The sequence below is a fragment of the Patella vulgata genome, chromosome 3 (genome assembly GCF_932274485.2).
Source record: "Patella vulgata chromosome 3, xgPatVulg1.2, whole genome shotgun sequence".
Lineage (NCBI taxonomy): Eukaryota > Metazoa > Mollusca > Gastropoda > Patellidae > Patella > Patella vulgata.
Window position 1 is genome coordinate 11,111,400 of NC_065881.2, and position 13,973 is coordinate 11,125,372.

Below are 13,973 nucleotides of genomic sequence, written 5' to 3' on the forward strand. Positions count from 1 at the left end.
TGACTCAGTGAGGTCTCGGGTTCGATGCTGGAGTTGGATGGCGTGGTTTCCCCTTGGCGAATGCTCGTCTTCATCAGCCAGGTTGGGGAAGATAAGTAGGACTTATAGATCTGTTAAAATGACCCTGGTATTAGTGCATATATACTAACCCATTGCCTTCAGCCATATAGAACGATAACCTAATCGTGAAAAGTGAATGTTTGGAATGCAGCATTGTAAAATGTTATCAGTGTGGTAGAATAGAACCCATGATCATCGATCTATTGAAATATGTAACATGTTCGAATATAGCCATCGATCTATTGAAATATGTAACATGTTCGAATATAGCCTAACATGTTCGAATATAGCCATCGATCTATTGAAATATGTAACATGTTCGAATATAGCCATCGATCTATTGAAATATGTAACATGTTCGAATATAGCCATCGATCTATTGAAATATGTAACATGTTCGAATATAGCCATCGATCTATTGAAATAAGTATGTTCGAATATAACCATCGATCTATTGAAATAAGTATGTTCTATTTCAACCTGCTTAATCAATCTGTAGAAACAAGTAATATGAGTAATCGATCTGTAAAAACTATGATCGAATTATTGAGATAAAATTGAACTATGTGTTAGTCCCGAAATGACCTAGTTTGTGTCGAGTAGACGTTAAACCCCATTTCTCTCTCTCTCTCTCTCTCTCCAAAAGAGTATGGTCGTAAATAACCAGATTATTCGATCTATATGCTGCAAATCGACCCTAGCATGTTCCACACGCCCAATATTACTTGGCGGCACTGGGAGCCCCCCCCCCTTCCCTCGCACACACATATGAATATTGTTTTTTGGGAGCCCAGACGGGGTCTTATTCCGCATGCAAAATCATGGTTCACCGCGCCCCTGGCCAGGAATGGCAGTAATGTGACCTTAATGATTCGTTAACTGACTGGAAGTGATACCGAATGAACGACCCAACAAATATATTGATTTTTGTTACACAATAACGCGAAAAGAAATGCTATAAATTATAGAATAAGAAATTCTTGTCCTGAACATCGAGATCGTTTATTATGGATTTTGTCGGTTGTGGTTTCCCATTTAATTATATCTGCTATTGAATAAAATACCGAACAAAATAGTCAATTATTCTTCATAAGAAAGAGCATTTTTGTCGGTATTTCTCGCCTATTATCGACTATCGCTGATCAATAAATATACCCGTATGTAGGACACTCGTAATCAGTATATTGATAAACCTGGATTCCCCGATTTGGGTCACGGCACAAGATAAAATAGGAAAAGCCGTAAGTCATATCTCTGTGTCCTATTTCATCTTATTGGTGTCGCATCCCATTTAATAGACCGATACACTTAAATTACTCATGCGTGATGAATGTATTGTAACAAGGACATCTTTTGCTCATTTATAACACTGAAATAGTGCATATCTTGAGTGGGACTCTGTTGGTGTTATAGGACGTCCGTAAATAAATGTAGCGTTGAGTTGACCGAATGCAGGGCTTCTTTCAATCAAAGGAATTCATTGTTGTTCATTCATTATTTATTAACGGTGTGTTCAAGGGATTATTTTTGTTCACAACTACGGGTATTATTAGTGTTTAATCGAAGTAAACAGACCGGTCTATTCAAGACTACAAAATGCAAGAGTACACCCAGTGACGTATATATATATATATATATATTTAGATAATTCGCACACGAGATTAAACGTGGTTGAGATTAGTGGTCGGAACAGGTACACAGTCGGTGGATTAACAGGTAAGTCAATATTTGATTTAACTTATATTTTGTTTATGGCAGCTGCTGTCTGGTAATTTAAATGCACGTTGTAATATAATGTATAGGCTACATACAAGCCGTTTGGTGAAAATCTACGAACTGTACTGAATGTAGTCAATAGTATAGTCAATGGATTTATGGCATTTACTACCTGGTTGTTTGTATCTAGTGTATAAAATATACGAAGATATGTGAGAATTTACGAATGGTACTGAATTTCGCCAGTTATATAAATATTATACCAGTAGGTCTGCGATATCACCCACGGTATGTGAGAATTTACGAATGGTACTGGCTGAACTGAATGTCGTCAGTTATATCAATATTATACCAATAGGTCTGCGATATCACCCAAGGTGAAAGCGGACGTTAAGCCTTAAAGAACGAACGAAAGACTAACCCGTATTGATTATAAAACGCTTGTATAATTCTACTGAATGGCACTGAATGCAGTCAATGGTATATATTATATATAGTAGATACTGAATGTTGCCAATAGTACATATTATATAGTAGGCCTGTATTATGACGAGTATTGATTATAAAACAGGCTTGTATAATGCTATATAATGCCAACACTGGTTATTTAATAGCCGACCCAGTAATTCACCTGTGATTGCATATATACCGCCTTATATAAATATTCACCGTACTTATTGGCCTTAAAGCTAAGTGTCTTATCCGAGGACTCCTTTGTCTTTATTGGTGATCTAGTATATCGAACCATAAATAAGGTAAACATGTGTTTGATCTATATACATAGAGGATATTTGTCGTTTTAGCGTGAATAACATCTTTTACGTTTAAAATGTGTCCTACTTTAACATATAGACCATACCGATAAGGTTACTTGTATAGGTAATGTTGTTTTTTTACTTCAATATGCTTACATTCATGTTTAATGTGGCATATACACATAGCAGATCATGACTCGTACTAATATTACACAATGTTTTTCTATGGGTTATATTCCTGATTTTTTGTCTTTCAATTTTGAGTAAAGTCTGTATCACTTCAGACTCGGGACTGTCAGCGCAGTGGACGCTTACGGTTAGCCTCTCGATTCATTCACTTTAATTTGATATGTACGTTTGTTTGTGATTTCTTCGTATATTAAACCCATTTTTTCTTTTTATTTCATTTCGAATCCTTTTAAATCTTTCACATACAAAAAGACTAAACCTTTTAAATCTTTCACATACAAAAAGACTAAATAAACGTTTTCGATTTTTATTAAATGGAGGAAATATAAATAAATCTCAAAATTCTCAAAGAACGACTAAAATCATCGTTTTAGGAATTAAAATGTCGGTCAACCAGCATTTCATTCAGTGCAATAAACAACAACACATACTTGTGAAAAACAGCTACTAATTTGATCTCGTTGTCATGTATGGTTTTGTGATTTGTTGTTATTGCTTGTCTATATATCTTTGTCTCATATTTTTTGTATAAATAGCATGATAACGTTTAGAGAATATTCCTAGAAACGTCGCCCAAATAAATTAGTATCTGTTTTCCGTAAGTATTTGTTATGGTTTAGATACAGTATAATTGGAATTCTATATCCGTATAAGCCTATAAGGCATGATCATTTAATTCTCTAAATCAGTATACGAGATTTTATTGGATCAATATGTCCATTAAAAGCAGCATACATGTTATCAACAATTACTGAAAATAACACAAAGAAATAAAAGGTATGATCATTGAATTCATATTGCTATGATAAATAAAAACTGATTTAATTCAATATTATTAACAAAAACTGAAACTAGCACGTATGATCATTTAATTCATATTACTATACTATATTATAAAATATCACAAAGAAATATAAGATATGATCATTTAATTCATAAACAAAAACTGAAAATAGCACAAATAAATAAGGTATGATCATTTTTAATTCATTTTACTATACTATATTATAAACAAAAACTGAAAATAGCACAAAGAAATATAAGCATTTAATTCAATATTATTAATAAAAACTGAAAATAGCACAAGGAAATGTAATGTATTTTTAAAATGTATTTTATTTATATTCAAATGCCTTCCATAAATCAAGGCAGCCATTAAAAGCAGCATAATAAAAAATAAAAATAGTACAGGGAAATATTTGATGTTGTAAAAGAGAAATACACAATATCGATTTCTGTATACGCACTATTATGTTTCTAATCCAGTCCTGTAATAAAATAATGACCTTGACTGATAGTTGTTTATAGATTCTTGGTCAAGCAAAATAACACCTTAAATAATAGAAATCTACATGAATTGAACTAAAGGTTAATAAACACATTTGTCATTTGTCATCTTCATGGTCAGGAATGGAATGTGTCTGTTGAGTGCAGTTAAAGGGGTATGCCTTTCCATATTTGTAAACTGGAACCGTAGACAGTCTATGACGTAAACCAATTAAGGTGTGAGCGTATGTGGCTTGGAGATAGCGGCGTCTTCTCAACCTCGTGGGTTTGCTCCGGGCACTTCGCTTTCCTCCAACAGGAAAGACCCCTAAGATAATAAATATGAAAATAAGACAACTTGTCTGCGATATCACCTTCGGTGGAAGCGGACGTTAGACACTAAGAACAACAACAAGTATTTGGCAGAACTCACACTGCCAGTCAGCGAGGAAGATTTGTGACTAACGCTAAAACTTTTTTTATATAAATAAAAAACAGAAAGAAACAAAACCCGAACTGTAGTTTACGTCACGGAAGTGAAGGCAACGCGAAGCTTAAAGATCGAATAGTACTACAGTCCTTGATAAAATTTTAATTCATTCGAAAAGAATTCGAAATTTATTATGCAATGGAATGGGTGCGCCTGATACCAGAGTACAGTATATTGAAATTCATCATGTGTAAATTGTGGTTATACTTCCTTGTCTGTCAAACACACGCACCTGTATTGTGTAAATACATGACATACCTTGCAAAACTATTTAAAGATGCGTTATGTAAAAGCTAAATCTGCCTATTGTAGATCTTTAATTCGACTTCAAATGTTATATAAATTATTATTTAGACATGCTTTTCACTTTATCTATGATAAACCTTCTAGATCCTCTGATGGCCGGGATTTTTATGGATTTGAACTCCCACGAGATTTAAAAATTTAACGATGGAATGGATAATCGAGGCTAAATCGTGGTTGTCAAGTACCGTTCGTTGCTACGATAATAAACGATCTACGGTCCATCGTCAAAAATTTCAATATATTCATTACCTATTTGGGAACTATTATAGCAAAATTTTTCATCATATTCTGTTTACAAATCGATAGTATGGCCGATTGAATCCAAATTGATAAATTATTTTTAAGATACAAATAATGAAATAAATTTATGTATGTAAAAATATTCAATTAGATATAATTTTCTAGAAGCATAATCCGTTAATCTGACCTCTTAAATCCAAATTGATGGTTTGTTTTTTTTAAAACACAAATAACTACCTAGATTTATGTAACGTCACAACCGTTTAAATAATATTTAATTCAATTAGATTTTATTTTCTATAAGCCTAATCCGTTAATCTGACCTGTTATATTGAAATTGATGGTTTGAATAATAGTTAATTCAATTAGATCTAATTTTCTATATGCATAATCCGTTAATCCGACCCCTTAAATCCAAATCTAAAAAATACTAAAGCAATTTTCTGAGATATCACAATCTGTGAAATACTAGTTAATTCAATAACATTAATCCGTTAATCTAACCACAATGAAAGGGAATGGGGTTTAACGTCACCTTAATCCTAACACTTAAAACGTAATCGATAATAAAATGACACGCTTTGTTTTATCAATTCGAATAATAATTAATTGAATTTCACCTTAGATCTTTTTTTCTATAAGCTTAATCCATTAATCTAACCACAATAAAATGGAATGGGGTTTAACGTCCTATACTGCACGTCACCTTAACTCTAACACCTAAATCACGACGTAATCGATAATAAAATGACACGCTTTGTTTAATCAATTCGAATAATAATTAATTGAATTTAACGTCCTTTATCACCCCCCAAAAATTTCATAATCTACTGCGATATCTCTTTAGGAGATATCGCTTTAAATGAATTTAATTGGTCAGTTGGAAAGGAACTACTTTTTTTGTTATTTTCAAACAACAGTTAATATTTTTATTAAAAGTAACTTCTTTTTTTTAAAATTAAAAATGAACTATTTTTATTTAACTGACCTTAATGGAAACACTGGGTCAATATAAAGGACTTTGCAATGATTGAATTGCTGTCAAAAAATGATGTATCACTACGCTGTAATGTAATCAGGTTCAATAAAAGAGAAATCTATAGCAAAGAATTATATTTATTTATTTGTGCATGTAAGAAAGGATTGGGTGATAAATAAAATCTCCTACTCGTCATTACATTTTTTGATATCAAAAAGTATCAACACTCGTCGATAAAGTATCGACTTGTGGTGATATTTTTTCATATCAAAAAAGACTCGTAGGGGATTATCATGTTCTTCGCCATAACCATAATTTGACTACTTAAATCAAGGAGTAATTTAGAATAAAATAGCAATTAGATATTTGATAGAAACCAAGCCTACCTGCTAATTTTGTATAATGAGCTGTATGCTATAAATAAACTAATTAGTTGGTTAATTAGCTGCCATTAATTACAGGACCGGATTAAGCTTGTATGGGACCCCGGTCTGAAAATGTCACTGGGGTCCTTATACAAGTGCATAGATAAAACAAAAGGGGCGACTTCTCAACCTCGTGGTTTTACTCCGGGTACTCCGGTTTCCTCCCACAGGAAAGACCTCTGCACGTGCGCTAATATAATAAAAATGAAATAATAAGACTTGTCTGCGATATCACCTTCGGTGGAAGCTGGGGTTAAATAAAACTATTTCACACACACGAAAGTCTGTAAACGGTCCGATTTCCATTGTATTCCCTTAATGTTAACCAAGACTGGTAAAGCTCTACCGTAACATATGGCATCCTCATTAATGTGGGGCTCTGGCTGCAGCCCAAACAACCCCCAACCTCTTTAATTACGATTTAATTTAGGGGCCGACTAGTTAGCTCTGGGCTCTCAGACCAACTGGAATTGAAATTCCGTTGATCGATGCCGCTTCCTTTTGTAATAAGCTCGTCGCCATTGTGTTGCCCGAGAAAATTTTATTTTCAAATCCCACCCAAACCAAGCCGCGACATAATATAGCGTGAATATTTTGATTTTGTTTTCTTACATATCAAATAATCAATCTGATAACATATTAGCGTGTGTTAAGCCATGATAAATTAGAGAGTTGATCATTGGCTTGCCATGTGAATAAATACCTTAATAATTTACATGTACATGTATATAACATTTGAAGCTATATATAGAAAAAATACCTGCAATAGTCAGGTGTAGCTCTTACATAACTCTTCTTAAAGAACATGCGTCATAATTATATAAATTGCATGGTTGGAAAATCGACACATATTTTGACTCGTTCAACACCTTTGTGAATTGTGAAGCATGGCGGTGTAATTACATCCAATATAATTATTGTTTGGTGAATACCACGTAACAGTACAAGAGTGTTGATATGTACGAGAACAGTCCTATATAAGAGTAACTTCATTTAAAGGGGTGGTTTCAGAAATACTTTTGAAATAAAACGGGCACATATGAGGTAATGAAAAACAAAGCAAACTCTCGCAAAAGTTTATCCTGGTCCGATGCAACTATCCGAAGGTGTGTGACATTTTGTGACGTAGTTGAGGGTGGCGGGAGTTATTATAGGTTGAATAAAAAACAAAACAAAACAAAAACAAAACAAAACAAATAAAACAAAAAGAAAAGAAAAAAGGCAGGAAGTATTTTAATCTGATTAAAACACAGAACCTATTTCATTTCGATTTTTAAAGTTCAAAATTTCGTTTTGCTTGTTTTTACTAAACTAGCATCTGAAAGAGTTGTTATATAACCCGCGTTCGGACTGATGAAACTGTCTGTTTCTGCGAGTTCTTGGCGTGCTGTGCACGGAACTGTGGGTAAACCACTAGAAACATCAACGCTGATTGATTAATCAATATCGGACGTCATAGTCTCAAAAGCCGCTCGTATGAACCCTGACGCGACCACCCACTAAAACCGGCCAGATCTTCATGTAGTAGAGGCCATCGAAAGTATATATATAATAAAAAAACGAAACGAAATATAGATCTGTATTTTAATCAGATTGGAAGTATTTTTAGGTATATTCTTGGCGAGTAACACAAGAATCTCTTACTCAATCCGAATTGTGCCCCCTCCCCCACCCCAAGGATGGAAGCCTTGGACAACTGTCCCACCGTGCCCCCTCCCCTTAGATCTGGAACTAGCAATACACTACAAATAAATGAAAAATAATTAACACCTACATGTAAATGCCAAAGTTTGACTATTCGAACTAGAGATTTCCGGATGTTGGGATTTATGACTTCGATCCTCCAGGGAAGGGAACCCAATCATTTCATAATGAGTTAAAGATATACGCACCTGCTTCCATTGAATTATAATGTTCAATTTCAGTCTCATCCATCCGTTCGCCCATTGTAAGATATATACGCACCTATTTCCGACAATAACAATCACCATGACAATAACTAATTAATAATAAATGTCAATATCACTGAGGAAGGTGTTTATATTTATGTACTGTATCTAATATATTTCACTGATTTATGTGATAAATAGTGTCAGAAACAGGGAAATATTTATTTCAACGTTTGTATTATGTATATTAAATTTGAACCCGATAGGGATATGTCAATTTTATTAATAAACAGATTGCATGCATATTTCATTTCTAAAATTATCTTATTCAAGAGCTAAATTGCAGTTCTTTCTTTAGGCCTTAAATGTTATATTAATTATTTATTAGACATTTATTAATAGGCAAGACCATAATCAACTCTTGATGCCATCGGAATTTAAGTACATATTATAGCGGCTCGGCCCGACTCCGAAATTAAGAAGATTATAGCGAATCGGCCATTAAAAATGGAGAAGCCAGGCTAAGTCTCGTCAAAACATCTTGTCAAAACTACAAAAGAGTGATGACTTCGTGCAGAATAAAGTAATTTGAATGACATTTTCCATATATTCATTTTGCATTATCTATTTTTGAACTATTATAGCAAGAACCAATAGCCCTTTATCTAAATCTTACATAATGCATCTTTAATATAACTATTATAGCAAGAACACCCAGCTCTTTATCTAAATCTTACATAATGCATCTTTAATTATGTGTTAAAGATGCATCCCCGTGATTGTAGTTATCAAATAGTTGTTTCCAGTATGGAATATTTGGTATATATGATAATGATGATCTTTATTCAGTATGGAAGGACATTGACCCATAGTAAGCCTATAACCAACAAAATAACTGTACACAATATTATTGTTAGATGTGCATATAAAAAAAATATAATATCTATCAGAATCAAGATACCAATCAATGGAGGAGCTAGTATAGTTTGTCTATAAAATACGGCAGATAATTTGGTATATATGGGAAATATAGAGACATCCAATTTTATAGATAGTGAATAGTGAATTCCCCGAAAAACACCCACGAGGCGCTCACAGGACAAAAATGACCGTGTGTTCTTTGGTTGAATGACGTACGTAGGCCTAGGGAGCGCTTGGTTTTGTTGATGGAATTGCTAGCGGCTGTGAAAACAGTGAGAAACTTAAACATGCTGCAGACTTTGCGGACAAATAAAGAATTTACTTTGGTTTGCACAGCGAGTAACGTAAAAATGTACAAGCTGATCCCACCCTTTCCTTCAACAAAGCTGCTTAAAATAGAATTTTTTTAGTCTTGGGATAGTTTTCTTCCGAATAAAATGTTTTGAGAGGGATTTGAAGCAAACTTTTGATAGATAAATTAATTTGAATATGTTTTTAGTCCAAATATATATCATCAAATCACACAGTTTGTTCTTGGGAAGGCATCTTTAAAAGTTGATATTGTACTACTTGGCCTACTAGGTTTATTATAATCATATTTCCTAATTAGTATAAAATCTGTCTTTAGTAATGTAACACAATATAAATGCAGGTTTATTTGTGGTAATAATAGCACAGGAATCAATAATCCTATCAAACATTCATTATACTAGAATTGCCTCGTAAACAGTAGGCCTACCTAGCTGATAGACCTCATAGATCTAGACATTACTACTAATACCTCAAACGGTATTTTATCAGGCAAAGGACAAGAAGAGGAAAGGACAAATCCAGGGTAACGTAAGCAAAAGTAAGCTCCTTAGAATGATCTCCGAGCTACAAAATGTCTAGGACTCATGGTGCGTTAGTAGGCCTACTAAATGAATTATGTTTGCAGTCTGCACAGGGCAATCTAAAAATTTACGTCTGGGCGTCCATGTCAAATTTAAGGGGAGGTAAGTAGGCCTATTCTAGCAACAGGATGTTCATAACGTAATTTTGTTTGCGACGGTTATTTAACGATTGTTTGCTTTTTAAATTGTTATGTGTGTTGCTCAGTAAGCTCGACCAACGGTATTCATTTTATTTTAATTTTAGTAATTGTTGTATGATCGATCAAATCGCCTGGTGGAAGCCATTTGAATGCCACAATGTAAACATTTATAGCCTACCCACCCAGAGGCCAAGCTCGGCCCATCGTAATGATCGTTGACGTTATAATAATACTAGGCCTAATTCAAGACGACGGTTTGTTTTCATTCCGGTTCATCGGCGATTGCCCCAGGTCTACCTCTAAAATTGCCTGAAAGTGGACACTTTATTCTTTAAGCGAAAAATTCCACATGCATATATTATAGCATTATCCAGTTTGTGATTATTGACTCTGAGCTGGGCATCATTGGCCAACCAAGTCCAAAGACTTAGCCTACGGCTACGCGTTGAAATCTGGTTTTAATTACCGAGACCTCCCATTTAACGATGCATTATGTAAGATTTGGACAAAGGGTTGGTCGTTCTCGCTAGAATATATTATTTTTAAAAAAGGCAATGAAAAGGAATATATACCGGTACTGAAAATTCAGTTAATTATTTTATTGTGAAGTTATGAATGTTTTGATAAGAATATCAAAGTCTCGATTTTCATTGATGATACCTTTGTTACGATAATAAACAGTCTCAATTAAAAATCCATTAAAAATCACGACCATCTGATGGTCTGGAGAGTTGATTATAGTGTAGGCTTGCCCTGTGAATAAATCTAATTGATTATTTGTTTAACGTTCGAGACCAAAATCAAGACCTGCAGTAGGCAGATTTAGCTCGTGTACATTATAATGCATCTTGCAGTTTTTATTGGATTTTTATGCCCGCGTGAGATCTTGTTCCTCCATTCGGCAAACAAAGAACTATCTACTCTACCTCGCCCTGAATGGCCGTCATATCCAATAATTATAGTATACTCTTTTGTAATGCGGTTCTAGTTACCCCAGTTCACATCAGTTCTACATAAACATACTAATTAAACCTTTTCAAATTACAGCAAAATATAAATCGGATACCCCTCAAAAGTCTTGAAGTATATACTTAAACATACATTATGCAAGAGCTAAATCTGCTTATTGTAGGTCTTTCTTTGGGCCTGAAATGTTATATAAACTATTAGACATTGATTAACGTATCCAGGCCATGATCAACTCTCGATGTCAAGGCTAGCCTGCGATATTTGTTTGATTATGATCCGATTTGCTGCACAACTTTCCTTCTCGATTTAATGACTAAATGGATAATCGAGACTATGATTTTTGTCGTACCGAATTTAGTAATGATGACCGAGGCTATGCGGAACTTTCGATAGCTTATTTCTCGGTTCATAGTGGATCAATTTGACTGAAATTTTCAGCAAATTACCTTTACATTATCTAGTTTTTAACTATTATAGTAGGAACTGCCAACTCCTTATCTAATCTCCCATAATGTATCTTTAAGTAGTGTTTTCAACTAAAATCGTAGATTTAGGACGTAAAATATCTATCAACTGTTCTCATGCTGAGAGCTGTAGACAGGCAGCGTAAATTTAGTATGCTTGTGCCTCATGCAATATCAGCGTTCATCATGCCCCTGCATGTTCAGCTGAAATAAAAATGAAAGTAAACTTCATACTGCACGTCAACGCTTTTCAGCCTTGGTTTTCATTCTGCTCCATCTTTATGTACAATTTTAATCTTTTTTAGTTTAGAATTCCAAAGATGAACGGGTCACCCACAAGGGGACGCCCCTATCAAAATGGCTATCCTGCGAATGAAAGTCCAACCAAGATTGGTAGCTCTTACAGTAATGGACATGTTTCACCCACACAAAATGGATCACCGACAAAATCTCCTGTTAGATCTCGATCGACGTCACCCAGCAAGCGAACAAGTCCTATTCAGGTTGCCCCGGTATCAGCTGTCGATGAGGAACAACAGAAACCAGGAATTTTACAAAGATTCAGCAATGCCATCATTAGCACGATGGAAACATTTTTCTACAAGTAAGTAAGATTAAAGTAGCTTCACCTTCAACTCAGTTCCCCGGGATGAATGGTTCGCGCGTGCGCATTGTATCATAAGGTCTGTCATTGAGTCAACTGGCGTGGTTTCGATTCCCCGGTTGTACGTGACAAGAAGTATGGTCGCCTGTCCAACCTCGTGGGTTTTCTCAGTCTCCTAGTCCTCCGGTTTCCTCCCACAGCTAAAGACCCCTACGCGCAAGCGAATTATTGAAATAAAATTGAACCATATGTTAGTTCCGAAATGACCTAGTTTGTGTTGAGTGGATGTTAAATCCCATGTCTCTATATTAAACTGCAGTACGCGAGTCTGCCAGCTTTCTCATTTGTGTTTATGAAAATGTTGAACTAGTTTGATTCCCCGCTTGTACACAACAAGTAGGGTCGTTTGTCAAACCTCGTGGGTTTTCTCCCACAGCTAAAGACCCCAATGCACAAGCGAACTATAGAAACAAAATTGAACCATGTTAGTCCCAAAATGCCCTGGTTTGTGTCGATTGGATGTTAAACCTGAGCTCTCTCTCTCTCTCTCTCTCTCTCTCTCTCTCTCTCTCTATCTCTCTCTCTCTCTGATTTTACATGTATTTATATAATATTGTATAAATTTCAGATTAGGTAAAAGTATTGGCACCCATCCTATTAAATATATAATAGTTTGTTTTGTGGTTACGGCCATCTGTGGACTCTGTGTCGGATTTCTGTTCACGGAAACGACTGAGACAAATAAACTTTGGTCAGCCAGTGATTCTGAGGTCATCAAAAACTTGGAGCAGGTGGAACAATGGTTTCCGAGCACCACGAGATTTGCTACTTTGATGGTCACAGAGAATAATATTTTAACACCTCAAGTTTTACAGAAGGTAAGATTAACAAGTTAAAATTTGCTTTAATCAAACCAAACAACCACGCAATATACTGCTAGTACCACAAGGCGTCGAATTGCCACTCGCGTTATCCCCCTCGCCTTTTTCTCTTCCCCCCTCTTCCTTCCTCGTCTTCTCGTCCTTTGAAAGTTAGTTTGTCACCGGGATCAACCGATCACGGTCGGAATCAGCCGCATACGACCGCAACTTGAGGAGGCCAGCTGGAAACCAAGGAGATGTTCTTGGCATAAACAAACTTCTTTTATTACAATATATTACCATATTTTTTCGATATTTCTGGAATGGCGATAATGTTACTACTGGTGCAATATATCATTCTGGTGTTATTAGATCCAGACTCGTGTCCAGACCATCTCTGTTAAACATACATTATGCAAGAGCCAAATCTGCCTATTTCATGTCTTTCTTTAGGCCTGAAATGTTATCTAAATTATTAATTAGACATTAATTAACTTATCCAAAAGATACTCAACCCTCGATGTCATCGTTAGCCTGCGATATTTATTGGATTAGGATCCGATTTGCTGTTCAACTTTCATTCATGATTTAATCATAAAATGGATAATCGAGACAATTTTTTTTATCGTACCGACTTTAGTAATGATGACAGAGGCTAGGCCGAAAATTTAATCGCTAAATTCTCGGTTCAGAGTGGATCAAGTTGACTGAAATTTTCAGCAAATTCCCTATACATTATCACGTTTTTAACTATAGTGAGAACTGCCAGCTCTTTATCTAATCTCCTATAATGTATCTTTAAGTTAG

The 13,973-nt window shown here is 34.9% G+C and overlaps 1 protein-coding gene across 2 annotated transcripts in view; it reads left to right on the forward strand.

Annotated features, from left to right (window-relative positions):
- Positions 1–1,465: 1,465 nt before the first annotated feature.
- LOC126815619 (NPC intracellular cholesterol transporter 1) overlaps positions 1,466–13,973 on the forward strand; it is a 30,769-nt gene continuing 18,261 nt past the window's right edge. The window contains exons 1-3 of one of the 2 annotated variants that reach the window (XM_050541347.2): positions 1,466–1,776; positions 12,008–12,306; positions 12,935–13,184. In XM_050541347.2, the coding sequence (XP_050397304.2) occupies positions 12,023–12,306; positions 12,935–13,184 (534 nt within the window). In that variant the 5' untranslated portion in view covers positions 1,466–1,776; positions 12,008–12,022. The remainder of the gene's footprint in view (positions 1,777–12,007; positions 12,307–12,934; positions 13,185–13,973) is intronic. The other variant, XM_050541346.2, reaches the window with a different exon arrangement.